This window comes from Sparus aurata, chromosome 9, assembly GCF_900880675.1.
Source record: "Sparus aurata chromosome 9, fSpaAur1.1, whole genome shotgun sequence".
NCBI lineage: Eukaryota > Metazoa > Chordata > Actinopteri > Spariformes > Sparidae > Sparus > Sparus aurata.
This window is the reverse complement of record NC_044195.1, coordinates 5,776,576-5,802,571: the sequence shown is the minus strand read 5'-3', so window position 1 is coordinate 5,802,571 and position 25,996 is coordinate 5,776,576. Positions and strand designations below refer to the sequence as shown.

The window sequence follows — 25,996 nt, the reverse complement described above, 5'->3', positions numbered from 1 at the left end:
GCATGAATCATCTATTGACTGTTGCGGCACTACCTGCTGGTTCTCCATACTGGCCTGCCTAATACTACTCTGTGTCTGACAATTATCTTGTGTCTTGTGTTTTATATATATTGCTACAACTAATTAAATTCCTTTAAGTTCCTATCTGCGATGGAATTCATTCAAACTTAAACAGGAGAATAATTTTTTACTCTCTTCTGATGTTTTACAGAATGATCTAGATTATCAGACAATACCGGAGACGTACAGACAGCTGCGTCTGACTGATGCTGCTCCAACAGTGATCTGCACATCAACCAGCTTGTTCAGTCTGTTTGGTTGTATAAAGCCTTATCCCAGTTTCAGACTCTGTGTACAATTCTGCCATCTTGTGGTTTCAAGTGAAACTTGTAAGTGTGAATCTCATGAGATACAGATGATTTTGAGGGCAAAACATCAGGCAACAGAACATTAACTTCACTCAAAAACCCTGTTAATATACTGTAATTATTGGGATATTTTGCCTTTATTATGGCCAGTGTACTAACTAGTAATTATAGTCATAGTATGTTTTCTGGTCCTTTGGAAGAGCTTTATATTTCTTGTGACAACAGGATAATATTACAAATGGTAATAAGTACTATAAAGTGTATATAGTAACATATCTAACAGTATACTGCACTCTTGTTATGACGTCTCAGATCTGGTTAATTTGTGTTCCAGCACAGTGGGTTGCTTTTCCTGCTGAGACCTTAGGTCCAAATTAAGGTCCCAGCAGGTCCGTATGTGTGCGAGGTGCTCGCTGTGAAGGGTGTGAGCTAAGGTGCCTGTGTCTGTCTGAGTGGCAGGTGTGTGAATATTGGCTAACTGAGGGTGTGATGGGCAGGGAGCCACATCACAGGGACACGACCTCTCTGCAAGGGGTCTCCTCAGAGGACAAGAGGGTGTCAAGAGACCGAAAGCAAATTTATCTTGTCCGGCTGTAGCAGTATGTCACTTTGGACCGGAGGCTTTAATGTTGACTTAGAGACTTCCTGGATCTGATGGTGCTGTTTTAGCTTCAACTTTTGGTGTGAGTTTTGCTTCTGTTTCAATATCTAACAGGCCACATTCACTGGAAACATTTTAAAATGTCAGTGGGAAAGCACAGGTCTAATTTTAGAAATTTTTGAAGGCTTCACCAGTCTGCAAACCATAAAATCAATAATGTATGTGAACTTTTTTCATGTGTATGCAAATGGCTTTGTTTCTGTTGGGCTCATATGGAACAACACAAAGGTTGCAGTACAGGTTTGTACTGTTAGTGATAAGTGTAGTGGCTGTTTAATCACACACTGTTCATACTAACAATGATGTCAAATTGAGTTTGTAAAGTGTGACATAGCATGTGAATGTGTATGTAAAAAAACATTTCCTGATATATACACCATTTGCATACATTTAGGATACACCGTCAGTTTACAGAAGAAACTCATCCACCCCTGAATGCATTGTTTTATCGTTGTTCTATCTACTGATGTTACCTATGAACTAAAAAAAAGGCTGACAGTTGGAGTTTTCTATATTTTCAGAACAGCAACTGATTTATTTTGATTAACTATGATGCAGGCCAGCTGATAAAATTGTGTACTTGAACTAGATGTTTGAAGTTGAAATGATTTTGACTAAATGATATACTGTTGGGCAGTTTTATCTACAGCAATGCCTCCATCATCATGGCTGTCCTGTCAGAACCAAGTATCTCTTTAAAGTAAACTCTTCATGGTGTCAGAATATCAGCCTGTTGTCAGCTCTGTGACCATGCATTTTCAAGAAAATCCTATATGGTTGTAAGGCAGGGGTCTGAAACTGCCGGCCCTTGGGCCTCTTAAGGAAAGAAAGATTTTCACAGTTAAAACCATATTTGCATGCAGATGTATACATATAGATATGTCAGAAGTGCTGCCAGGTGTCTGGCAATAATTAAAGTACAACTGTAACTCATTAGTTAGTTCAGTGTGAGGATTTAAGTTATTTAATGAGAGTATGGAGGAAAAAGGATTTGCACCAGCTGTTAAAAACTGATCATAATAGAATGTAAAAAAAACTGCTGTTTTCTGTATAATTATGTTAATAATGGAAACAAAAATGAAAATTTCAGGAATGTAGCACTTTATTGAACACAGTAGTGGCCATCCTATGAGATGACAAAAACAACAGTGGCCCCTTAGAAAATTTGCTATAAGGAACACTTCATCCTGCAGTTTATTACACACGTTCAACCTCATCACATCTGGAGATTCATTGTTTTCACTTGACAGGAAGGGTATGAAAAATTGTAATCTGAAAAGTATCTACAGGAGTAACTAAAGCTCTACAATGACTGTGGTGTTGTAAAAAGTACAATTTGTTACTGCCACAGCGGGCAGCAGCACCAACATGCATTTGGTACAAACTTCATAAGAAAACATACAGAGCCAGAGAAAATCCTCTTCCTCCGCCTCTTCATACTCACCTCCTCAGCTCAGCAGTATGCTGTACTGCTTCCTACTAAGATATACTGACAGTAGCTATTAGGATCGCACTGTCCATCTTTGATCTTAGCAGTTATTTCACCTGATTTTTGTATCCTTTTGTTTTCATTTGCTCTAAAATATTATGGGAAATATCAAGTTAATGGGGCACATAACGTTGATTTGACACAAGGAATGTATGGAGGTAATGTGATAGAAACAGTATGCAGCAAAGATGTATAACTTATGTATACCTCAGCTGGTAATGACATAAATGTCATCAGGCAGCATGTTGGTAGGCTGTGTGATCTCAGCACAGCCAGTCTGAGAGGAACTTACCATTTTCAGCATGTAGGCTGCTAGCTTGGAGGTTTCTTGTTGTTTTCCTGTAGGGACATGAATAAAAACAGTCGCACTCAGATAGCAGGCATCCAGTGGCAGGTTGATAACAACAGCCTGCATATGCTTGTAGAGGTCTGGTGGAGTATGCTGGCAGCTTAACCACAACTGAAGTTTGAACTGCTGATGTTTTATGATTTTACTCAAGAAATCTCTTCTCTGTGCCTCTCTTTGTAGAGACACACATGCAGAGACTACAACACTGTCAACAAACACTAATGTAAAAATTTTTTTTGTCTGCGAGGAGATGATCGAGGATGTTTTCAGAGCATCATTTGGCCACATTCAATAGATCCAAAGAGAAATAATATGTAATGTAAACACAGGCTGAGTTTTAGTGGATAATAGCTTTACAGCCTCAGGTGAGCTTCTCTGACCACATACAGAGTTCCTACATTCATATTAGCATGTCATTCTAGTGCAGATCAAAGACTTTTACATGCAGCTTTAGTGCTGCTCATGGTTGCTGTCATCCTGAATCAGCTTCAGGTAAAACTGTGTGCTTCAAACAGGCCCGGGTGTCATTTCGCAGCCTTTCATCGGCTGCTAGCGGTGGATCAGCAATCATCATTTATTGAGCAATCCATTACGAGTATTACTGGGAGACATTTTTCTTAGGAAATCATGTACATCATGATGGGTTTTACTCATCATAATAACACTGCAGGACTAAGCTGTTCCAGCAGCAATGTTTCTTCAGCTTTAGCTGTCTGAGTGGTTTTGTTCAAATTTAAAAATATTTATCTTAATCTATTTATAACTCTACAGAAAATGTTGTTCTTGTATTTGACTTTGTTCCTGCCCATCAGCCTTGTCACTATGTTCCTGTCTCTCCTCCCTCTCACTCTATTACATCCATCTCCCTTCTCCCATCCATCCATTGTTGCCATACAAGGTAACTTGGCCAGAAACTACATTCCTGGGATTAACATATTTCCTTTTCGGCTGCTCAGACAAATCATATCCACACAAGTTAAAAATAACTGAGCTGGAGAAATGTGGGACTCAGGGGAAGACGTCCTGCAGCCGAAATGTTTTAGGACTGCAACATTCAAAGAAGTTTTTGTCAGTGCAGATTATAAAGATTCATACATATCTGGACATGTCAGTGACACAGTTGGTACTATGGATTGAAAGGCAATACATTAGCTAATTCCTACCAGCATGCATTAAGAAATCTGGTTTTGGATTATAAAAATACTTTTAATGATTAGAAAACCTTAAAGGAATAGAATTGTAGTCTTTATCTTTCGTTTTGTAGTCCCCAAAACATTTCAGGTGCTTCACAGCAAAACGGAGTTGCAGCATTTTAGTTTCACATAATTTTGTGAACTCATTATTGAATTTCTGAAATGTTTTTCTCACAGACAGATTATTATTCAAATCAGGGTATTGTTTATGTCTTAAAAAACATGTCTGGAGTTTAGTTGAGTTTATTTCCAAGTGGACAACTTTGCAGCTTCATGTGATGGTTCAACATCTCCAAATAAGCACGAAGCTGCTGCCATAACTGCTGCACCTGTGAAAATGTCTCTCATGAACTTGCTGCAGGGTTATTCTCCTACTGAGACGTTAGAGTGATAGTTAGGTCCAACATTGATGTTGGATGATAGAGTCTAGCTTAAAGCAGTCGGTGGGGTTGATGCCAGAGTTCCTTGCAGGCCTCGAAATAAAGTATAGACCCTGCTTTGTGCATGAGGAGAAATGATGTTGCTAAAGTATAACTGCTTGCTGTTACTATAGATGATTTACATTAAGTGAACTTTTGGTCCAAATGATGGAAAAGCCCCAGACCGATGTACACAAACTATTTTGACTGCAGCTGCAAGCATCATCCACAGGAGGGCGCACACTGGCTCACAGTGAAAAGAGGCCCTTCTGACACCACCCCACTTTCTCTCTCCTGTCACCCAGCGACAACACCAGGGTTTGTGGTAAACAAAGAGGCTTTAGAAGTGAATAACTGCAGCTGGGAGAACGTTCTGGCTGGACTCCCTTTGTGTTGTTGGGGTCACAGCGTTTTTCCACTGAGCTGAGCATCAGCACTAACAGCAGCTGGCATGCTGCAGGCTCTTACTGGCAAATCCCACTGAGTCATCAGCAAGCTGCACCTCTTTGTCCGCAGGTTTAGCTGAGCTCTGTGACCTCTGCTGTGCACTCCTGTCAGCTCTGTGTCATAGGACCACCTATACCCACAGTCGGGCACAGTGGAGCAGGACACATTCAGAATGTAGACTGGGCAGAGGAGGGCCGACGAATGCACAGTATACAGTGTGTTCATGCACCTCAGAGTGATACCTCAGTATTCAAATCACAAAAGTATTCAACACATCATTACTCCAATGCAACTAATCTAATGCTGAGACCTTTTTATTTTGTGACCTTTTATAACTGTGTTTGCAGTCATAATCTGTTAAGAATGAACTTCTACACAGTCTTAACTTGATTAGTGCATGTTTTTCCAGATTAGTAAACTGTTATCATTCAGGAACCACAGAACTCTTACTCATTTTGGAACCAAAAAAGATATTACTTTTATTTTATTATGTAGATGGAATATTACATAATGGCATATTATTTTATTTATATATATATATATATTCCCAAAACATGTATTGTGCCGGTCAAATAAACTGGCTGCCATAAGTCATACTACCAGTCAGCTGACCCTGTCAGAGTATTATATTATATATTTTATCCAGTTGGAGAAACTTTATAAAATCTCTAATCCACTGAATATGTGACGGTGGTGATTCTTGCCTCCACATCTAATCAGACGTCAGCTACGAGACAAGTGAAAATCACTAAATTAACTTGTTTGAATAAAGATCATTCCCCACTGACAGCACCAACAAATGATGATTTGAGGTATTATTGTCATTGTATTTAATAAAGCTGAAGTGACGGACACTGTGCAGGATTTTTGCAACGAGCTTCATCTTCAGACAATTAGTCTCATATTCTCAAACGACAGCAAGCAGTATCAAACAGCATGAACATTACTGCTCAAGAATAATTGAGGTTGTATCAGGTCTTGAGCAGGTTTGAAGAAAAGAGTTGTGCTTTCCATGTTTTGTGTGTCAGAGTGGAGCTTGGTATGTCACTCCAATCAGTAAAATCAGCATCTCTGCAGGGACAGAAATGTGAGCTTGATGCATTCTTTTAATCAACGAATTGAATAGAAGAGCAATGTGCAGAAATGTTATTTTGTTACAGCCATGCCATTTTTATAGATATTAGTAATACTTATTACATAAAACTTATTCACAAGCTCAAGGTGTATAATCATGAAAACTGTATCTGAGGTCTGTGTCTGTGCTGGGGGTGAACAGTGCTTCAGTTGTGAATCAACATGTTTAATTGAGGTCACTAGTTCATAAGTCCAAAAACCGACATGTTCAGTTACCCTCTTAAAGGAGAACTTCGGTCGATTTAAACATGCAGCTTCATTGCTCAAGCTACCCTTGACTTGCCAGTACCGAAGACGCGAACAAATTTGGTCCAACCATTACAGAGCTCCGTGAACGGAGACTTAGCATTGAACGCTAACAGTATGGGGTCAGAACTTTGCACTGTGTTTTAAGCGTCTTAACATGCTCCACATCTCACACCAAAAGTTATGCAACATCAGCAGACACCTTACAACACAGCACTGTAGCGTGTATGACTCAAACTGAATAAAAAAATAGTTAAAATAGTGTGTTTGTGCAAGGAGCTACTTACCTGTTTGTTGACATCCGTGTGTTCCGGTAGCTAGACCAAACTAGCATATCCATCGAGTGTGCACTTAACAGGCTTAACAGGCTATTGTAAGGCTCATGGCTCATGACAGGCTGTAACATGGACATGTACATTATGAACATAAACACGAAAATGCTGGATTACATTTCCGTCTCCGCCAGTGAGGGAGTAAGTGCACGCTCGACGGATTGACTAGTTTGGTCTAGCTACCGGAAGACACGGATGTCAACAAACAGGTAAGTAGCTCCTTGCACAAACACACTGTTTTAACTACTTTTTTATTCAGTTTGAGTCTTACACGCTACAGTGCTGTGTGCTAAGGTGTCTGCTGATGTTGCATAACTTTTGGTGTGAGATGTGGAGCATGTTAAGACGCTTAAAACACAGTGTAAAGTTCTGACCCCGTTCACGGAGCTCTGTAATGGTTGGACCAAATTTGTTCGTGTCTTCGGTACTGGCAAGTCAAGGGTAGCTTGAGCAATGAAGCTACATGTTTAAATCGACCGAAGTTCTCCTTTAAAGGAATCTGTTACCGCTTTTATTGCATATTAGGGTAGTCTTAGTGTTGCTTTATTTCATTACTGACCAAGGCAAAATCATCTCTTCCTACATGAAAGCTGCTCTTTGTTTCACCAGAAAGCCTCTGGTTAATGCCGAGTTGAGAGCCTGATCTCTACAATGTGCTTTTACCTCTGCTTGTTGTCAGGTAAGTTTGTTTGGTGCCGTTCACTTTGTGCCACTGGGAGGGAGGAGGTCATGTGGCCCAGCTCAGTCACGCTCCGGATCTCACATTCTTCACATAAACGTTATTTTTGTATTCTTCTATGTAATATTTTGTCATATAATCTGTATGCTGTGTGAACACGTGTCATCATTACAGGTCTGTTTGTCCTGGGAGAGAGATGTCTCCACTGTGGCTCCATCTTTTTCCTTGATTCTGGTGTTTGTCGGGGACTTTTGCTGGGGTCTGAGTACAGAAGGTGTCATACAAAGTACACATTTTCAAAGGCCACCACGGCACATACTGCTGTTCACATCATGTTATAAGCATACAGTGTGACTTCAACTGACCATTTTTGACATGTTTCCTTTGAGGAACCTTTAAAAGCCTTTTGTCACACAGTAGTTTTAGAAGAAAAAGTAATTCCAATCTGAAGTGTAATTATTTTGAGGAATGTTCTTTATCATGCAGGCCATTGACCATTACTCTGGAACAAACAGACAGATATTCAAAAGTAGACAAGATATCATGGATGAAATCTCTAAACCTGTACCCAGAAAACAACAGATCTCAGTAAGCAACATAGCTGTGTCTGTGTCTGATTTTTGCAGTTTAGTGTGGTTTTACAAAAGTCAAAAGGCTTCAGCTTTGGATATGTGAATGTTCAGTCTATTGAAAGTTATCGAACTAGGAGAACTTCAGACTTTATGTTGAATAAATCAGAATTTCTTCAAATATACAAAACACAACATGGATGAGCACACTGAGCACAATCCTTTTTTATTAAATTTCCAAACAACAGTCAAACATGAACCGAAAGAGAGACAGTCTAATAGCTCGGGACGTGGCGGAAAGAGCCCACATTGGGGTTGACAGCTGCCCACTCTGTGAAGCGACGGTACTCTCCTCTTTCCAGCAGGTACTGGCGCCCGCGGTAGTTGGGGAGCTCATAGAAGACCCAGGCACCCTCAGGCACCTGGGCAGAGTGAACCTCTCGGAGACTCCAGCGGTCGGGCAGGTTGCTCAGATCTTCAGTGCACTCCAACATCTGACCGCCAAAGTCAGGACGCTCGAACACACGAACCCTGGACACACTAGAAGGCTACAAGACAGGGAGCAGGAGGTCTGTTAATCCCTGCACAAGGAGCGACCCTTCAGCTAAGACAACAAACATCTGAGAAAATATATAATATACTTTGTATATGTTTGGTAATTTGTGGATTTTTTTTTTTTTTTTTTCTGTTGCAACTGAAAACTTTATTTTGATTTAATATTACATTTTGAACCACCCCCCTCATATTGCATGTGGCGGGTGGTGGGGTAGGCAGTTGGACCCACAGTACAAAGAAAATACCATGTTCACATCATGGTGAACACAAGCACTCACATGATCTGACAATTGCATGAATGCAGAGTTGCACATGTGAGAGAGAAACAAATGTAACATCACATAATACTATATCTATTACGTTTGAGTTTATTTACTTTGAACTAGGCACTTTGGCTGGCATCCATGCTGAAGCTGAATATATCACAATTTCCAAAGATTGACCTGAATTTTGTTTGCCGGGGTTTACATCCTGAGTGTGGTTAAATCTAGCCAGCAGAAACACTTTGGTTCAGATAAAGGGAAGTCACCAGTTTCATTTAAATGTTAATAAAGTCACAGACATTCAATATTTTACCCAGAAAATAAGAAATTGTGTATGCATGTGTGGTTAAAAAGTACCTAGAAATAATTTTTTGAGTCAAATTTGAAATATTGAATTAAAATATGTCTTTGGTAAAAGTGAAAATCATCCATCTAAAATAGTTCTTGACTAGAGCTCCTAAAATACTGTCCTGAAGCAGCATGCAATCTGCAAATTAAGTACAACCTGAAGTTACCGAATAAATGTAGTTGAGTAAAAAGTACAATATTTACCTTCAAAAGTTTGTGAAATGGAATTTTTAAGCAGCAGAAAATGGAAATGATCAATTAAAGTACAAGTACCACAATACTTATATACAGTATTTTAGTAAATGTACTTAGTTACATTCCATCACTGTATTTACCTAACCTGAAGCAAGTGTTGCCTGAAGATAAACACAAAAACAAAAACTAAAAATGTTATTGTTGATAGGTGGATATTGTTAGAAAACACATATTACGTTCACAATCGGTGTTTTGTCACTTGTTAAATTCTTGAATTAACACAGTTTCCCGATTATATTAATACAAACTCAATCGGGTACACACTATGTTTCCAAACAAATGTATTTGCGGTTGCTAATTCGCAGCACATTATGTGAATTTCCATGAGACAGGCTTGAAATATCAATGTTAAACACACTGGTGAAGTTGGAAAGACCAATCTGAATCTGAAAATAGTCAGACACTGACAAAATGGATGCCAGAGTTATTTATAGTTAGATTCGCCAACATATTGTTTAATTCCAGTAAATCTTACATGCTATCATTTAAGGCTTCTCACATGTTTTCTGAAGGAACTCACGTTTCGTATGATCCTGCAGGACCTGATGCTGTCGTTGTAGCCCATCCAGCGCTGGTAATCAGGATACTCCCCCCGGGTCAATATGTACTGATAGCCCATGTAGTTGGGCCTCTCATACAGCACCCATGTCCCGCTCTCCACACGAATAGAGTTGCAGCGGCTGAAGTGGGTGTTGAGCTCGGGACAGTCACTTTGACACTCATAATAGCGACCTTGGAAGTTTTTGTCTTCATAGAACACGATCTGGAAGAGGACAGCGGGTGTTCAGTTGATGTCCTCAACTGATATAGTGTATTGTTTTTATCTACCACAGCTCTGAGCACAGACAAGAAAAGTATGGCATCCAAAATTCACCTTATTGCTGGGTAAAAATCGGCGAACGTACTTCCAAATTGCATCAAAATGCAACACAGCTAACATTAACATGCAAATTGGATTTAAAGTAGAGTGAAAATCAATTCTCCAGCACTTGTAGTAAAGAGAATAACTTTAAAGCTGCTCGGTTGAGGTAGAGGGTAAAGTTATCATTCCACTCCAAGTGTCGCTGAAGTTAAGACCTCTTCTAACAAACCAAATAATGAAGACATGTTGGTCACAAGCATGTGCCTACCTTTCCCACCTGGTCCATGTTTGGGCCTCACACTAACTTTTGATAACTGTTTGTTAATCCCAACTTTTTACATAGACAATATTGCCCTCAGGCCTGCTCCAGATTTATATAGGCAGTGTATGTGGGCACAGTGAAATGCACTGCCAGGGCCATCATTGTCATTTTAATTGCCTCAGCATTTATATATGCACAATAGCTGATGCTGCGATTGTTTTAAAAATGCTTGGCTTTATACAGTGTTTACTCACTATTGCGACGGCTGACCTTTGGATCTGTCAAAGCCTGATTCCAGAAGCAATTTATTGATCCTATTAAACTGTCTCCTCTGCAGCTGGTACTGAGGCTGATGTGGTGAAGTTGGCTTGTGGCCACATAGTGTTGAGGTACAGTCTGTGGTGCAGGCTACAGGTGTATTCAGACTGTCACGCTCCACCCTCTGGCCACATCCACACCAGAGCACACAGTCAGCTGACTGCTGTCAGACGAGCTCTGAAAGAACTGGTGGATAAAGGCTCATTCTATTCTGTTCATATCAAAGGCTAAACATATTTACAACCACCAAACTGCATGACTCATTACTGCAATGACTAGAAGCTGCCCTAGCCGACTGAAAGTTAAAGTAGAGATGAAATTGGAATGTGTTTTTTTTGTACTATGATTTTTGGTTCAGAGGATTAATCAATTAATTGAGAGAATAACTGTCAGACTTGTGAACAATAAAGATAATCCCAAATTGCAGCCCTATGCACAAGTCTCAGCAGTGCTCTGGCTGTGGCAGAAATCTTTTTCTCTTCGAGGAACAAAGCTGATACTTACTGATGGGCCAAGGGCCAAAAGCAAAAGACTCTTTTTTGGTTAAGATGCAAGCCAAGTTTGGCTCCACTTTGGCCAGCCGTATTTTATCTGTAATACTATAACAAATCTTTATTAAGCCTTTTATGAGCAATTGTTCCCATTTTAGGAGAACATGAATGAATGAGTTTAGCAAAGCAGTGATGTCGAGTGGTTTATTGTTTGTGTTGAGGCAGAAATCTTAAATCTTAAAATATTTGAAATGCTCCTCAGGATATGCATGCAGTTCAACAGTGTTACAAACACTGAAAGAGTTTCAACAAAAGTAAGTGTTAACAGTGCATACAGCAAGTATGATATACTGTACTCTACCTGTATTTTCAAAATAAATAATTCGTTACATTTTATCATTCATTTCTCTTCACATCATATGGTTCAATGGTTGAATTAGACTTCACACAGGCAGAATCAACATTGGCATTAAAGGAGTTTATTGTATTATAACACAATAAACGTCAGTCAGAGGAGTATTGGTAATCCCCTCTATCCAGCACATAGTAGTGCCCACTGTAGTTGGGTTCCTCGAAGAAAACCCAGGAGCCCCCGAGGATCTTGCAGGACATGACCTTCTGGCTGGGCCATTCCTCTTGGGTGGACATCATGACTTCTGTCAACTCCATAGACTTTCCTTGAAACCCTGCATAGGCAAACAACTTCAGCTTGTACGGTCCTTTGGTCTGAAACCAAACCAACATGTTCAGTTTGATGCATCAGGAATACAGTGTATGTGTTTTCTTGTATTTTTTTGATGGGTGACTTTTATATTAATAATAATAATAATAATACATTTTATTTATACAGCGCTTTTACAGCTCTCAAAGACGCTTTACATGAAAGACTTTGCAGGATTCGAATAGGAAATTGAAGCCTAACCAAAAGTCTTTGAACACGGATGGACCAAGAAGCGTCTAACGGACCGTATGGTTCTTAAACTCATACAGAACCCACAGGCCAAGTTCTACCTTGAAAGATTTGCATCCGCGTTGCAGGGCATCTGCCTGGCCAGTGCATTCGTATGACTTTCCCTGGAAGTCCTCTTCCTCGTAGAAGTAATCTGGAAAGAGTAATACTATAAAATAATAGCTAATTTGTGTTTTTTGTACCCAATGTGGAGACTTAGCTCTCCTATGAGGACATATTTATCCATTATCCATTTGTGGCCCTTAAAACACTAGACTCTTTAACCAGTGCAGTACTTTTTATACATGCAAAATGAATGGTAAGCCTGGTATTAAACTGTAATCACTGATTATTGTCACTGAATTGCCTTTACAAACACAGTGGTTGGTAAGTGGTTGGTTGTCAAGTATCTTATCCTCAGTCATTGACGTATACAAGTTTCTGTTGTGTGTGACTTCTTAAAGGTTTAAACGTGATTTTTGGTCTGAAATTACTATATTGTGAAGTCTTCCTACATTTCAAATCAGTTGTAGACATATGTGGCTCACTACCTGGCAATAACTTAGTGTTGAATGTTTATAGTTATCAGTTGCACTTGTCACGTTGTTTTGGGTTTTGTTATAGAAGACCAGTATCTGCTAATGCTTGGCAGGATTTCACACCAGTCGTTCTTGAGATGTAACATCTTGTTTTTAATGTATGCCTCTGTAAAGCACTTTAAATAGCCCTGTGTCTGAATGTTGTGAAATAAATAACCTTGACTTGCCTTGGAAAGACACTAGAGGACAAACTTGTAAGTCATTGAGGTGTCAGGTAACTCATTAAAAACAATACAGACAGCTCTGTTTTAATTAAGGAAGACCTTTATTCATTTGTGTGCAACACAGGGTTCTGGGGAGACAGACGTTCAAATGGAAAAAGCAGGTGAAGGATAAAGCCCTTCTCGAATCTTAACCTTCTGGAACTCTGAACTTCCTGAGGGGTTGAGGAACTACCTTAACATTCTGGATCTTCAGTGGCATTAAGACCCTGTAGCTCTGAACTTTTGAAATAATTTCAACTTGGTTCTGAAGACTGATTTTCTTTAGATTCAAGAACTTTGGTGACCTTAGCATTAAATGACTCTTTTAGAGAATGCACAACCCTGCATGGCCGCTGCTGTTCTAGAGCTCTTTGATCATGCGGAAAGACCCCACAGCAGGGGAGGTGGCGCCCCAGTCTGTATAGTTGGGGTACTCGCCACGTTCCAGGAAGTACTGGTGTCCTTGGTAGTTGGGCTGCTCGTAGAGGACCCATGCACCATCCATCACCACACAGGAGTGGAACTCCTGGAACTTGAGGGCGTCGTAAACCGATGGGCAATCCTCAAAACACTCTGCCACTTGTCCTCCGAAATCCTGCTTGTCGTAGAATCTGATCTTCCAGGACTTTCCATATACCTTGAAGGAGATTGAGATTAAAGTTGATGAAATTTATGACATTTTGCATTCAAGTTATTTTTGTGCCCTCATTTCTTTTGAGTTCACATCTACAAGTGGGTTTGTTGGCAGTTTTCCTAGCTTCCCTCAATAACTGATGTGCATCCTCCTGCCAAATCATGAGCCTTTTATCTCTCCTTTTTGTCTGTTGGCCTTTGACTGATTACTGCTTGGTTGGTGCACTCTGTGGTATTTCACAGGAGCTGGGCACTCTCCTGCAAAAATTAACCCACAAATATAAAACAAATAATGTTGTGCCCCAGATTAAAGCACTACCCATACGTTACATTACAACATTATGTATATGTTTGTCTTAATCTATAGCTTGATGTAGTAAGCTTATCCCAGTTTGATTGAAACTGGTGCAATCTCAATAGTATAATGAAGCAAATGAGACAACCTTTACTAAAGGATGACTTTAATACTTTATCTTTTGGTTATTCTAATAAGCATCGATTGAGCTTACATTTTTGATAGAGCGACATGACTTGATGCTATCATTGAATCCATTCCACTTTTGGTGATCAGGGTAGTCCCCGGGGCTCAGGATATACTGGTAGCCAGTGAAATTGGGACGCTCATACAGCACCCAGCAGCCACTTTCCACCTTAATGGAGTTGCAGCGGCTGAAGAAAGTGCGCAGGTCAGCGCAGTCAGCGCTGCACTCATAGCATTGGCCTTGGAAGTTCTTATCCTCGAAGAAAACAATCTGGATGGAAGAAAACAAGGGCACATCCTGGTAAAATATCTTCACTACTTTGTAACAAATACAAAAACAACATATTGTTGAGCCCTGTGGTCATTTAAATAACAACAAACTAGATAGAGACAGTTAACATGCACTAGATCCACTGCCCAAACAATCTTGTAACCCTTTGGAAAATGGCATTTGCTCCTTACCTTCCCCATTGTTACTGATATTGCTTGCCTCCCACCCAGCAGCAGCTGTGTTGAGGTTTATATCGAAATGCAGAATGTGCAGACGAGGGAAAGCTATTGTCATATAAATTAGCCTGATTTGCATATCAGCAAAATGGTTTGGTCAAGTTTGATTTCCCTTTGTCCACATGTGATGGCCTCATATCAAAGAATTGCCAAAACTGACATATGAAAAATATAAAAGCCAACAGCCATACTTATTGATAATCTTGTGTATTGTTTATACTGGGTTCAGACCAACTGAAGGATATTTGTTTGTTACTTCATCTCTATCAGCAACTATTTTTGAGGTAGAGGAAATTATATGGTGACTTGTCTTCATTTTGGTATTTTTCAAGATGAGATTAAAGAATATCCTCACGCTGGTGAGGGGCAACATGGCCAATGGTTGGAACCTTGGATCCTTGAACATTTAATACTCAAACATGTTGTTCTTGATACCAATGCACCATTGTTCTATGTTATGCGGTAGAACCTTTAGTCAAGATATTACAGACAGAACTTAAACAACAAAGTGTGTATGACTGAACTTAAATTGTCTTTTTAGCTCTTCCATCTCTCTTGGAAATTTTAAAGCTATGCCACATTGGGGAGGACACCCTAGGGTCTTAATGAAATAAGGAATTACATTGAACATAATGAAAATCTAAGCTGCAGTGCCACACCCTCAGAGATGCACTCCCAGAAGATAGGCGGGAAAGTACAGTTGGAACTAATAACTTTAATCATGACAGCCATAATTAATCTTATTACATAAAACTGTGTTTGTCATGTCTAAAAGTCTGCACTGAGAAAAGTCTGTTTGAGAAAAAATCCTAATTTACTCATGCTTATCTGAACCCAGGATGTTGTGGTTTAATGGTATGAATCCATAATCTTTTCTCAATGGTGCTACAACTGTATCTGTGTTCTTATTTAATTAGATCCAGTTAACTATGACTGGTTTGGGTCCAGTTATGTAACTATCTCAAAAGGAAGGTTTTACAGTAATGGCACTTGACAAAGAGTTTCGTTACAGCACAGTGATATTCTGTGTAAGTGTAATAATATAGCTTTTCATACAATACAAAGCTGATCTTCGTATTGTGCTATATAAAACAGCCCCATGGAGGTCTATATCAAGATGACAACACTGCTGGCGAGCAACACACAGCCCAACATCACTACTGCTTCAACCAAAGACTGATGCTGACCTTCCTGTCAGATCCTTCAAACTAGACATTTAAAATAAAAGCTAAAGCCTGTTTAAATGAACTCATACATAATGTGCAAAGAAATGAGTGCTCTTCACTGAAAACACTTTTACATGTCACAGTAAGAAGTTAATGATTCTGGGTCCTGGTATTGTTCATGCTGCCTCACTGTGGCACTTTCATGACTTACAGGGTCACTTGAATTGAAAGAGCCATTGTTTTTACTGTTAATTATAATGACTTTGACTTTCTTACTATGACAGTCAAAATGTCTGAGTTGAAAAAAGCCTGTTGTAACAATACTGATCAAAGTAAAAGACATATCAGCCCTACCACACCTTCAGTCAAAATGTATTTAGTCACACCAGTCTTTGGAAGCTGTTTCAAATTTTGTGAGCAAAAGATGCTCAATCACTCAAAATGTATAATTTGATCATTTAGATACACATAGTGACACTTTTTGCTTTTTAGATAATTGAGTGAGTGAAACAGATTTCCATTATCAAACCAGGGCACCATGGTGAATGTTGTAGACCTTAGTGTAACAGGTCATCTAGAACAACACTGATCTCTGTGGTTCATGCCCTAATGGCATTCAAATAAACAAATACATTTATCACTAAGATAAAACAATATGATTCTGGGCATCTAGATGATTTGAGAGTGTGAATGTCAGATAAATAAAGAATTGACTATGTGGAGTAAAAGTAACAAAATGGCAGAAAGACATTTTAAATATGTGATCCCAGTTCTTAAGAAATCCATGGTCTGAATACGTAACACATTCAAGCAAAGCATGACAAAACTCAGGACATTCAAATTGTGGTCAAATTCAGCTTTTTCTTGTTGCTCTCATTTTCCCCAGTCTGAGGAAAGTCAAAACTGCAGCTCAGTTCTTCTCCCTCCTCTCCTGCCTTGTGTCTTCCATCCATTTCCCCTGCCTTTGTTCTGGATCATGATGGCACAAATGAAATTAACAGCGATCGCAGAGCTGCTTATTCATCAGCTTCCAGATAATTTGAATAACAAAACCCTGTTACAGTGCGTATAAAGTATAAAAGCCGCCTGGCAGCCACAGGTTTTTGGACAGATTCCCACAAACACAGATCATCAAACATGGGCAAGGTATGTAGAGAGCAGGCCAGACAACACGTGCTTTCCTGTAGAGGAGAAACTCAGGACAAAATATAGAGGGAATCCAAGTTTATAAGGCTATTTTAAAATGAACAAATTGATGTGTGTTCTAAACGTACTGTGTTTACTTTTATGTCCTACAGATCATCTTCTACGAGGACAGGAACTTCCAGGGTCGCTCCTATGAGTGCATGAGCGACTGCTCTGACATGTCCTCCTACCTGAGCAGGTGTGCTTCCTGCAGGGTGGAGAGCGGCTGCTTCATGGTCTACGACCGTCCCAACTACATGGGAAACCAGTACTTCCTGAGAAGAGGAGAGTACTCTGACTACAATTCTTTCGGCATGAGTGACTCTATCCGATCCTGCCGTTTAATTCCCCCGGTATGCAAAGACTTTGAAAAGATGTAAATGATTATAAATAGGAACCTACATCTGTGTAACCTTTAATGTCTAATTAGTATGTCTAATATCGATTCAAAATAGTCAAATCTTATTCCTGTTTTACTTGACTAATTCTCTGCTGTGCTGTTTAAATGCGAGTTTGAAAGTGAGTATCTATTGAGAAAGGCTGTAAATACTTATATCAGCAGAATCGCACACTGTAATTTTTACAATATTAACAGCAGCAAAATTGCAATCTCAATTCTTTTGTGTCCTATGCTGACTTGTCTTTCTCTGTGCATTCACCAACAGCACAGAGGCTCCTACAGGATGAGGATGTTTGAGAGAGAGAACTTCCAGGGCCAGAGTCACGAGCTGATGGAGGACTGCGACAACATCCAGGACCGCTACCGTATGTCCGACTGCCAGTCCTGCAACGTGATGGACGGCCACTGGCTGATGTACGAGCAGCCCCACTTCAGAGGCAGGATGATGTACCTGAGGCCCGGAGAGTACAGGAGCATGAGAGATATGGGATACAGTGGCATGAGGCTCAGCTCTGCCAGGCGTATAGTGGATTCCTGTTGAAGCAGAGTAAAAGAAATGTGTTGTCAAATCAAATAAAAGAGGAATCAAACATCACATTGTTGTCATGTTATGTTATATCTAACAGAAGATGTCAACAGGTATGGATAGATAAATAAGGGAAAGGCACATGATGTAGTTATATACAGATAATGTAAAATGAGGTTGTACACACACCACATGTTGACATCCTATCACAGTTTCACTGGATGAAAATGTTTTTGCTGTGGATCTGCATCATCTTCCTCTGCAATCATAAAGCTAAAGGATTACCCTACACCCTTTGACAGGTGCAAGTTAGTTATTGTTATTATCCTCTGTAATAACTGTAAGAACATCATGTTGAGTCAGCTGTCAGCTGAAACAATCGAGTTTTATCAGACAAACACCAAGTACATTTTGCAGACTCAGCTGATTTCTATACTAAACTGTGGAGCCACACTTAAAGGGGACCTCCACCAATTTTAAATCATCAAGTTTACTACTGAGTCTGATCAAACAGGTGTGTGCTGTCTTCTGTGGCACAGACGACTGTTGTGACGTGCAAGAAAATTATCCCTAATGATGTCATCAGGACATCAAGGGTCAGGAGTCAAACTTCAGTGGTCAGGTCTTGTGTGACCCAGCCTTTTTGAAGATGGACCCATATTACGAAATAAAAGCCAGGACTACTCAGCCTCTGCTTCAACTTCTCTGTAACTCTTTATAACAGCCTTCATTTAAAAAAGGTACATTTATAGTTAATCAAGCACTAGCTAACAGTTATTTCACTGTTAACAATGAAACGATGAAATGCTTTAAAACCATTTATTCAACAATTGTAAAGGTTTAAAAATGTCAGCAGCAATTTTAAAAAGGCCATTCAAATAATGACCTACACAGTATTTACTAAACATGTACAAAGTGTTAACATCAGTTGCAGCTTTATATAAAACATTAATTAATTCATTGTTTTCACTGTTATCTACATATATATATATATACACATATATACATATATATATTTCCTTTGAGTCCCCCACCTTTAAAAAAAAAACACAATATTAATTTGCTGGACAACACCTCTGAAATGGGTTTTCAATATCTGCAATAACAATTTCACTCTATTCTAATGTTAACTTAAGTAACTTAAGTTGAGACTATTCCTATTTTTTTTTCATTTTGTGTTTAATAGATTTTGATAATATATGTATCATACAGCTGGACTGACGGACAGCCATACTATTTTAGAAAAGGAAGCTCAAGTCCAGCACTTACACTTAAGATTTAAACATTTCAATTGGAACATTCATAATACATGCTGATTCTTTGAGAATATTAGTTTCAATGGTGACAGATAAAACATAGTGTGTACTTAACAAAAGTCCATATTTTACTAATGTATCATTTAAAAAACAGTAACAGAACAGTGATCAAGAAAGTTTTCAGATCCTTTACATAAGAATGGTTTAAAAATGAAGTGATAATGATCAAGTATGATTAGAAAAAATGTAAAGTTACAAGGTGCTTCACAGCTGAAGAAAATACAGTGCTACATAAAATACAAAACTTGTCCTATTAGGTGTTACACTATTTCACATCATTATTGTGTGTCACGCTATCATACATAAGTATTGGATGATCAAAACCGATGCGTTAATAAGCAAGTATTATTTCACTGTTGTAGCTTCTCAAGGTGGAACCAATTTCAACTGTTTTGTCAACTGATTGACAATGCATTCTTCCAAAAAAGGGGTTAAAGTGTTAAACCAGGACTTTTGCTATTGTTAGTTTTATTATCGTCCAGCGTCTTATTTTATATTGAAAAGTATGAAACAAAATGAAATATTATTTTGTCAGTTACACTCTCTACAATGACATGAAGGCCACCTTAAGACATAAAAACATAACTGCATGTATTCAGATGGTGGACCAATGATGTGAGTGTAACAAAGTGCTTGTCATCACAGACATAACACTGACAGCACAAAGGGTCCCAGCTGATACGTATGATGCTGTCACCCACCTGTACCCCATAGGAGAGCACTTGGCACTGCACCAGATGCATACAGTCTGGAATAATAACCATTTACACACTGATTTAACAAACATTATAGCCCTGAATGCTATGCTGCTGAGTAAGATTTTTAAAACAATGGCTCCATAGATCATTTAGCTATCGTGATGGGTATAAAAGTGACAGAGTTTGGCTAGGCAACCATCAGTGCAATCAGGGACAGGACTGAACATCAAAATGGGCAGAGTAAGAGACCATTTTCATTTTGTATTTAGGTTGAAAAATACATATAAATGTATAAACATATATATCTAAACAGTATTTTGGATCATGTGCTATTTAATAAGAAAGATTTATTTCTTTGAAATGCTTTATTTCCTGTCAGATCATTTTCTACGAAGACAAGAACTTCCAGGGTCGCTCCTATGAGACCAGCAGCGACTGTGCTGAGCTGACCTCCTACCTGAGCCGCTGCAACTCCTGCAGGGTGGAGAGCGGCTGCTTCATGGTCTATGAACGTCCAAACTACATGGGTCACCAGATGCTGGCGAGGAGGGGAGAGTACCCTGACAACCAGCGCCTGATGGGAATGAGCATGAGTGACTGCATTCGTTCCTGTCGCATGATCCCCATGGTATGAAGTTTAGATTTGACTCATGATTGTAAGGTTGAAGATACAAACACATTCATTAATCATAAATTCTCATGCACAGCACAGAAGAAGCCAGTATTGATTATGTAATCTTCTGATTTTTCACATCATTTTACAGCACAGGGGTCCATTCAGGATGAGGATCTACGAAAAGGAGAACTTTGGAGGTCAGATGAATGAGCTGATGGATGACTGCGACAACGTTCAAGATCGCTATCGTATGTCTGACTGCCAGTCTGCTAACGTGATGGACGGCCACTGGCTGATGTACGAGCAGCCCCAATACAGAGGCAGGATGATGTACCTGAGGCCCGGAGAGTACAGGAGCATGAGAGACATGGGAATGGGTCCAATGGACATGAGGATTGGATCCATCCGTCGTATCATGGACTCCTGTTAGGCTCAAGACTTGAAAGTGTAATCAATTGAATATTAATAAAGAATTTATCAATTCATCATTCCTTTTGAGTTTCAGAACATCAATCAGTGAGCCAGGAGGAAACTTCTGTACAATGAATTATCAGCATCCAACTGTTTCAGTTTGTCAAAGGACATTTTGGACCGTAGTGAATGCTGCTATTTTGATGCCTGTGTCCCAAAGCCAGATCAAGACTTCCTCTACATATGAAATATGCCATGTCATATATGATGCACTTGACATTAAAATAAATGAAGCTGGATGAAACTGCTATCCCTGAGATTGTGCATGATTTTCCTGAAGCTTCCTGAAATTACAGCAATACTGCAAAACTGTCTCAAATAAGATATGCTAATGTAAGTATGAAAGTCTAAGTCCAGTAACAATTGTAGGCCCATTTCACAGGACACATTACTGATATATCAAAGCAGAAAAAGTGTAGATGGGAGTAACTATGATGATGCTAATGAAAGGCTACAAGGCTGACTTTAGTATTGTGCTTGTTATCTCACTGAGTCACTACAGTTAATAAAGAATGGGAGAGTGGTAATTTTGTACAGTTTATCACAAAGTATGTTCACTCTCTGAATGGCCAGTATGAACAGCTGACAGCAACAAGCAAAAATTGCTTCAACATACAAATGAGCATGTTAATATTTTTAAGCCATAGATAAACATGTGGACTAGTTATCCTATGCTGTGCTCTAATAGCCTCTTATGAGCATTCCACTTGACTCCTGCGATGCAAATCACAAAAAAATAACCAAAATAGGTTGAATGAACCAAACTGATATTAGTGAATTGGACTATTGTATAGATACATACTAAATAATATAATATAAAATGTCCTCTAAGTCTACAAAAACACGAGTGAGGAGGCAGTCTGTGCACTTTTTGGTACTGGGGTCTTTTTAACACATTCTCATACCAAAATGACTGAATAAGTCAATTTGCAAGTGACTTCTAAAATGTATCACGGTTCCGACCTTGACCCACAGTTCAGTTAGCTTTTTGGTTTAGGCACAAAAAGTACTTGGTTAGGTTAAGGAAAACATTGTGGTTTGACTTAAAATAACTTACTATGTACTTCTTATGTAACATATGCATATACTGACAATATGTACCAAGTTTTTTGTATGTATCTATATATATAGCCCAATTTACGAATGTCATTTTGGTTAATTTAACCTATTCTGGTAAAAAAAAAAAAAAAATGTGTGTTTTGCATCACAGGAGTCAAGTGGAATGTTCATAATAGAACAGTATAGGAAAACTAGTCCACATTTTTGTGAATGTCCTGAAAACGTATTAACATTCAACTAATTCAACTCATTTGTATGTTGAAACTGCTTTCTGTTGTTGTTTTCATTCACCCTTTTCAACCACAAACTTCAAACTACAGTAAAATACTGTTAAATATCAACAAAATCTTCCTTTATTTACTGTAATTTATCTACATTAGTTACTTAAAATAACCAAATGTTGATATTGCTTTCAGACAAACAGCGGCCTACTGGGAGAATGTCCTGTGCTTGTTTTAACCATCCGTCCAACCTTGACCTCCTCCCTGTGTAGACTTTAGTTCTTACACTACATAGTGTGACTTCGTCCTTTGCTGCCATAAAATTTGCCACTAGAGAACGCTATCTAACAAGAAAGGTAATTATGTTGTCAACCTATATTTTCACATTTTACGCATACTAGTGCTGAGGAGGTTAATTCACTTGATAAGACGATGCTGAGTTTTTTAAGAATTAAAAAAAAAAACTTCATAGCAGCAATCCGACTATATCAATAAGCTTTATTGTGACACTGAAGAAGGCACATTCAGGGCAGGCACTGCAATAAAGGGTTGTAAATAAAAGGTTGTGTAGTTATCGATAAGGATCCAAATATGACTACCATTGTGTTTTGGAGCATCATTTTGTAGGCAACATGAAAAGGAACTACCCATTTCAAAAGGGAGGAAAAGTTCAAGTTAAGTGAGATAATTTTCATTTGTGTCAAGACCTTTGTACACAATGACTAATGGCACATTCAATCCAAACATATAGAATTACTTTATTTCTATCCAATTTCCAAGTTCAAAACCCAGTCCAAGGCATGAGTGTCAAAAAACATCTCTCAGTAACTCCCCCAATATCAACATTTGACTTATAATTACAGCTCAAAGCTACAATGACAACATACATAACTGGAAAATGTGCCTAAATCTTTATTTGAAAGGAATAGCCAGCAGCTCATGTTAAAAAAAAAAAAACAACAGAGACAAAAAAAATTAACCAAGGGCAAGTTGTTCATACAAGCACCCATACATCATATCCAAGTTCTGTAGTCCCAACTGGTGGCCTAATTTGCTTTTGTTCAGGTGAATGAAGCTAACTGCACTGGTCAAGATGATTAATAATAACAATTATTATTATTATTATTATTATTATTATTATTATTATTATTATTATTATTATTATTATTATCACTATCATTATTATTATCGTTAACATTATAATTATTGTTGTTATTGTTGTTGTTATCATTACTATTACTATTATTATTATTATATTATTATTATTGTCAGGTTTGAAGTTGGTAAAACACAAAGACTAATTAAACTCACAAGCTAACAAATAAAAAAAAACGCTATATCCATATTCCCTTGTAAAATGACTAATATTACAATATTATAATATATTTTCACACCTATCATATATATCATATATAAATGATAAATAAAGAGCCACTGTGGCATGGCTGCATTCATCTTGGAATTTGCATGTATCCATGTATATTGTTAAAGTTACTTCATCATTAGCCAGAGGATGATGTAACATCCAACACTCAGCTGATTCCTTTCCTTATATTTTTATATAAATGGATGCTAATACTAAAATATTTCTAGCCATTTAGTAAGTGAAATGTCCATCACACTGTGGAAGATACAGAGGGCTATCATATTGGAAGCTTCTCTTTTTTTTCTTTATGTCGGACAACAATACTGCCTGTATACAGTACATGCATTTCAACTACAGTGGTATAGTGCTGGATAATAACCCTTTAGTGCCCTGACTGCTCAGTAGGCTTCTATGGCATGTTGCTGGGTCAGGGATTTGCACAATAGAAGCCCTACATACTTTTTTCACATTGAGCAAGTATAAAAGTAACGGTTACCACCGACAGAAACACACAGCAGCCACAGCTCAGTCCTGAGGAACAACCAAACAACCATGACCATGGGCAGGGTAGGTAGTAGGAATAATCCACCCAGAAACAAATCATATATAAATGAATAAATAGATAAACAAATAAATTGATAAATAGATAGATAAATAAATAAATAAATGAACAAATTAATCCAGTTCAACTTTAAATTTATAACAAATTAATTGGCATCAGATATTCATTAAAATGTGTCCTAGAGTTCACTGTAAATGATACTATGAGGCATTGTTGTGCTTTCAGATTATCTTCTACGAGGACAGGAACTTCCAGGGTCGCCACTATGAGACCAGCAGCGATTGCCCTGAGCTGACCTCCTACCTGAGCAGGTGCCACTCCTGCAGGGTGGAGAGCGGCTGCTTCATGGTCTACGACCGTTCCAACTACATGGGAAACCAGTATTTCATGAGGAGGGGCGAGTACGCTGACTACATGAGCATGATGGGAATGTCAGACTGCATCAGGTCTTGCCGTATGATCCCCATGGTACAGCAGGATATTCATTCTTTAGGCAAAGTTTCCTATAGATATCTTTGAACCATCATCTGATCCTTTTTGATGTTCTTATTTCTTTACAGCACAGGGGATCCTACAGGATGAAGATCTATGAGAGGGAGAACTTCGGTGGTCAGAGTCACGAGCTGATGGACGACTGCGACAACATCCAGGACCGCTACCGTATGTCTGACTGCATGTCCTGCAACGTGATGGACGGTCACTGGCTGATGTACGAGCAGCCCCAGTACAGAGGCAGGATGATGTACCTGAGGCCTGGAGAGTACAGGAGCTTCAGGGACATGGGCATGAGTGGCAGCAGGTTCATGAGCATGAAGCGTATCAGGGATTCCTGCAACTAAATCTTTCAATAAAATCCACTAATTAAAGAAACTCACTCTTCTATTTTGACTTTTTCTTGCACTGGTTGTTTTGAGGCCTGGACTGCACAGGAGCAGATGTCAACAGGGATGAGATGGGCAATGGAAATGACCATGAAGCACCTCCCTGTATGTAGTAGACTTCCATGCAGTGGAAGAAGAACTGCAAAATAGAAAATAAATATGGTAATATCTACAAAGGCAAACTTGGCAAATAATGTGATGGCATTTTAATGACTATATGGTATGATTTGGTTTTGGTAATGTTAGATTTGCAAACAAGTCAGCTCTCAAAGAAGAATGAGTTTGCATCCTTGATTTGCATACAAGAGTAAATCCAAAATCATGATTTTCATTTAGTAGTCAAATCTAGCAGCCCAGCTCAAAGGACACAGCCAGTAGTAACTGCTCTGCAGGATAGGCGACTCGGACCGAAAGCCTAAAAGGTACATTTGCGAAGGCTATATTGTAGGCTTAAGTTTATGTGATGGTCTCATTTAAAAGACTTGTTTTAAAAGCTTGTGAAACATTGAACTCTTTGCTCACACACATTTCACTTACATTCATGCTCATACAAGATAAACTACATTGCCTTAAAGAACCAGTCTTTTCATTATATGTGGTTAAACAATATAATTACCACACAGATTACAAATGTCTATGACGCACACACTATAGTGTACATTATTTCCAGAAACTGTGCAGACTGCAAATTGTAAATCATCGCATTTGTTGTTGCTTACAATCATTAAGTGTCTTGGTCAAATTCATTGGTTTACATATATGTGTGATTTGTAGAACACATGTACAGTTATTTCTTCTCATTTATCTAACTGCTTTATACTTGTTCCCCTTGACTCTTAACTTTTGGCCTCTGAAACAAAGGTAGGGATAAGTTTTGCTTAGAATAATGTGACCAGTAGTTTTGTATAAAGTTTAAG

At 38.7% G+C, this 25,996-nt stretch overlaps 6 protein-coding genes across 8 annotated transcripts; 3 read left to right on the top strand and 3 right to left on the bottom strand.

Moving 5' to 3' along the window:
• Positions 1-8,095: 8,095 nt before the first annotated feature.
• On the bottom strand, positions 8,096-10,529 carry LOC115587740 (gamma-crystallin M2-like). The gene is made up of 3 exons (XM_030427705.1): positions 10,438-10,529; positions 9,828-10,070; positions 8,096-8,434 (listed from the first exon to the last, which is right to left on the bottom strand). The coding sequence occupies exons 1-3, from the start codon at positions 10,453-10,455 to the stop codon at positions 8,162-8,164; spliced, it is 534 nt and encodes a 177-aa protein (XP_030283565.1). The 5' UTR covers positions 10,456-10,529; the 3' UTR covers positions 8,096-8,161.
• Positions 10,529-25,078, top strand: LOC115587739 (gamma-crystallin M3-like). 2 transcript variants are annotated; one of them, XM_030427704.1, is made up of 4 exons: positions 10,529-10,533; positions 24,159-24,203; positions 24,424-24,666; positions 24,759-25,061. In XM_030427704.1, exons 2-4 carry the CDS (start codon positions 24,189-24,191, stop codon positions 25,035-25,037), a joined length of 537 nt encoding a protein of 178 aa, XP_030283564.1. In that variant the 5' UTR covers positions 10,529-10,533; positions 24,159-24,188; the 3' UTR covers positions 25,038-25,061. The 2 variants fall into 2 exon arrangements, with proteins under 2 accessions (XP_030283564.1, XP_030283563.1); XM_030427703.1 differs by lacking the exon at positions 10,529-10,533 and having other exon boundaries at positions 24,144-24,203; positions 24,759-25,078.
• On the bottom strand, positions 11,745-13,211 carry LOC115588124 (gamma-crystallin-3-like). The gene is made up of 3 exons (XM_030428509.1): positions 13,145-13,211; positions 12,207-12,343; positions 11,745-11,966 (listed from the first exon to the last, which is right to left on the bottom strand). Exons 1-3 carry the CDS (start codon positions 13,209-13,211, stop codon positions 11,745-11,747), a joined length of 426 nt encoding a protein of 141 aa, XP_030284369.1.
• LOC115587745 (gamma-crystallin M2-like) lies at positions 13,353-14,576 on the bottom strand. 2 transcript variants are annotated; one of them, XM_030427710.1, is made up of 3 exons: positions 14,568-14,576; positions 14,119-14,376; positions 13,353-13,607 (listed from the first exon to the last, which is right to left on the bottom strand). In XM_030427710.1, the coding sequence occupies exons 1-3, from the start codon at positions 14,574-14,576 to the stop codon at positions 13,353-13,355; spliced, it is 522 nt and encodes a 173-aa protein (XP_030283570.1). The 2 variants fall into 2 exon arrangements, with proteins under 2 accessions (XP_030283570.1, XP_030283569.1); XM_030427709.1 differs by having other exon boundaries at positions 13,353-13,628; positions 14,134-14,376.
• LOC115587744 (gamma-crystallin M3-like) lies at positions 16,905-17,905 on the top strand. The gene is made up of 3 exons (XM_030427708.1): positions 16,905-16,924; positions 17,077-17,316; positions 17,629-17,905. Exons 1-3 carry the CDS (start codon positions 16,916-16,918, stop codon positions 17,902-17,904), a joined length of 525 nt encoding a protein of 174 aa, XP_030283568.1. The 5' UTR covers positions 16,905-16,915; the 3' UTR covers position 17,905.
• Positions 20,108-21,007, top strand: LOC115587738 (gamma-crystallin M3-like). The gene is made up of 3 exons (XM_030427702.1): positions 20,108-20,143; positions 20,283-20,531; positions 20,668-21,007. Exons 1-3 carry the CDS (start codon positions 20,135-20,137, stop codon positions 20,947-20,949), a joined length of 540 nt encoding a protein of 179 aa, XP_030283562.1. The 5' UTR covers positions 20,108-20,134; the 3' UTR covers positions 20,950-21,007.
• Positions 25,079-25,996: the final 918 nt, after the last annotated feature.

What these genes read in the sequence shown, in the direction of transcription:
- LOC115587740 (XM_030427705.1), bottom strand. An exon ending in CCTGCAGGATCATACGAAAC is followed by an intron (nt 8,435 to 9,827) that starts GTGAGTTCCTTC and finishes CCTGTCTTGTAG; the next exon opens with CCTTCTAGTGTGTCCAGGGT.
- LOC115588124 (XM_030428509.1), bottom strand. Translation starts at nt 13,211, where the DNA reads ATGCCACTGAAGATCCAGAATGTTAAGGTAGTTCCTCAACCCCTCAGG. An exon ending in GAAGTTCAGAGTTCCAGAAG is followed by an intron (nt 12,344 to 13,144) that starts GTTAAGATTCGA and finishes TACTCTTTCCAG; the next exon opens with ATTACTTCTACGAGGAAGAG. An exon ending in ATGAGTTTAAGAACCATACG is followed by an intron (nt 11,967 to 12,206) that starts GTCCGTTAGACG and finishes GTTTGGTTTCAG; the next exon opens with ACCAAAGGACCGTACAAGCT.
- LOC115587745 (XM_030427709.1), bottom strand. An exon ending in CATGTCGCTCTATCAAAAAT is followed by an intron (nt 13,629 to 14,133) that starts GTAAGCTCAATC and finishes ATCTCCTTCAAG; the next exon opens with GTATATGGAAAGTCCTGGAA.
- LOC115587744 (XM_030427708.1), top strand. An exon ending in CCTGCCGTTTAATTCCCCCG is followed by an intron (nt 17,317 to 17,628) that starts GTATGCAAAGAC and finishes ATTCACCAACAG; the next exon opens with CACAGAGGCTCCTACAGGAT.
- LOC115587738 (XM_030427702.1), top strand. An exon ending in CCTGTCGCATGATCCCCATG is followed by an intron (nt 20,532 to 20,667) that starts GTATGAAGTTTA and finishes ATCATTTTACAG; the next exon opens with CACAGGGGTCCATTCAGGAT.
- LOC115587739 (XM_030427703.1), top strand. An exon ending in CTTGCCGTATGATCCCCATG is followed by an intron (nt 24,667 to 24,758) that starts GTACAGCAGGAT and finishes ATTTCTTTACAG; the next exon opens with CACAGGGGATCCTACAGGAT.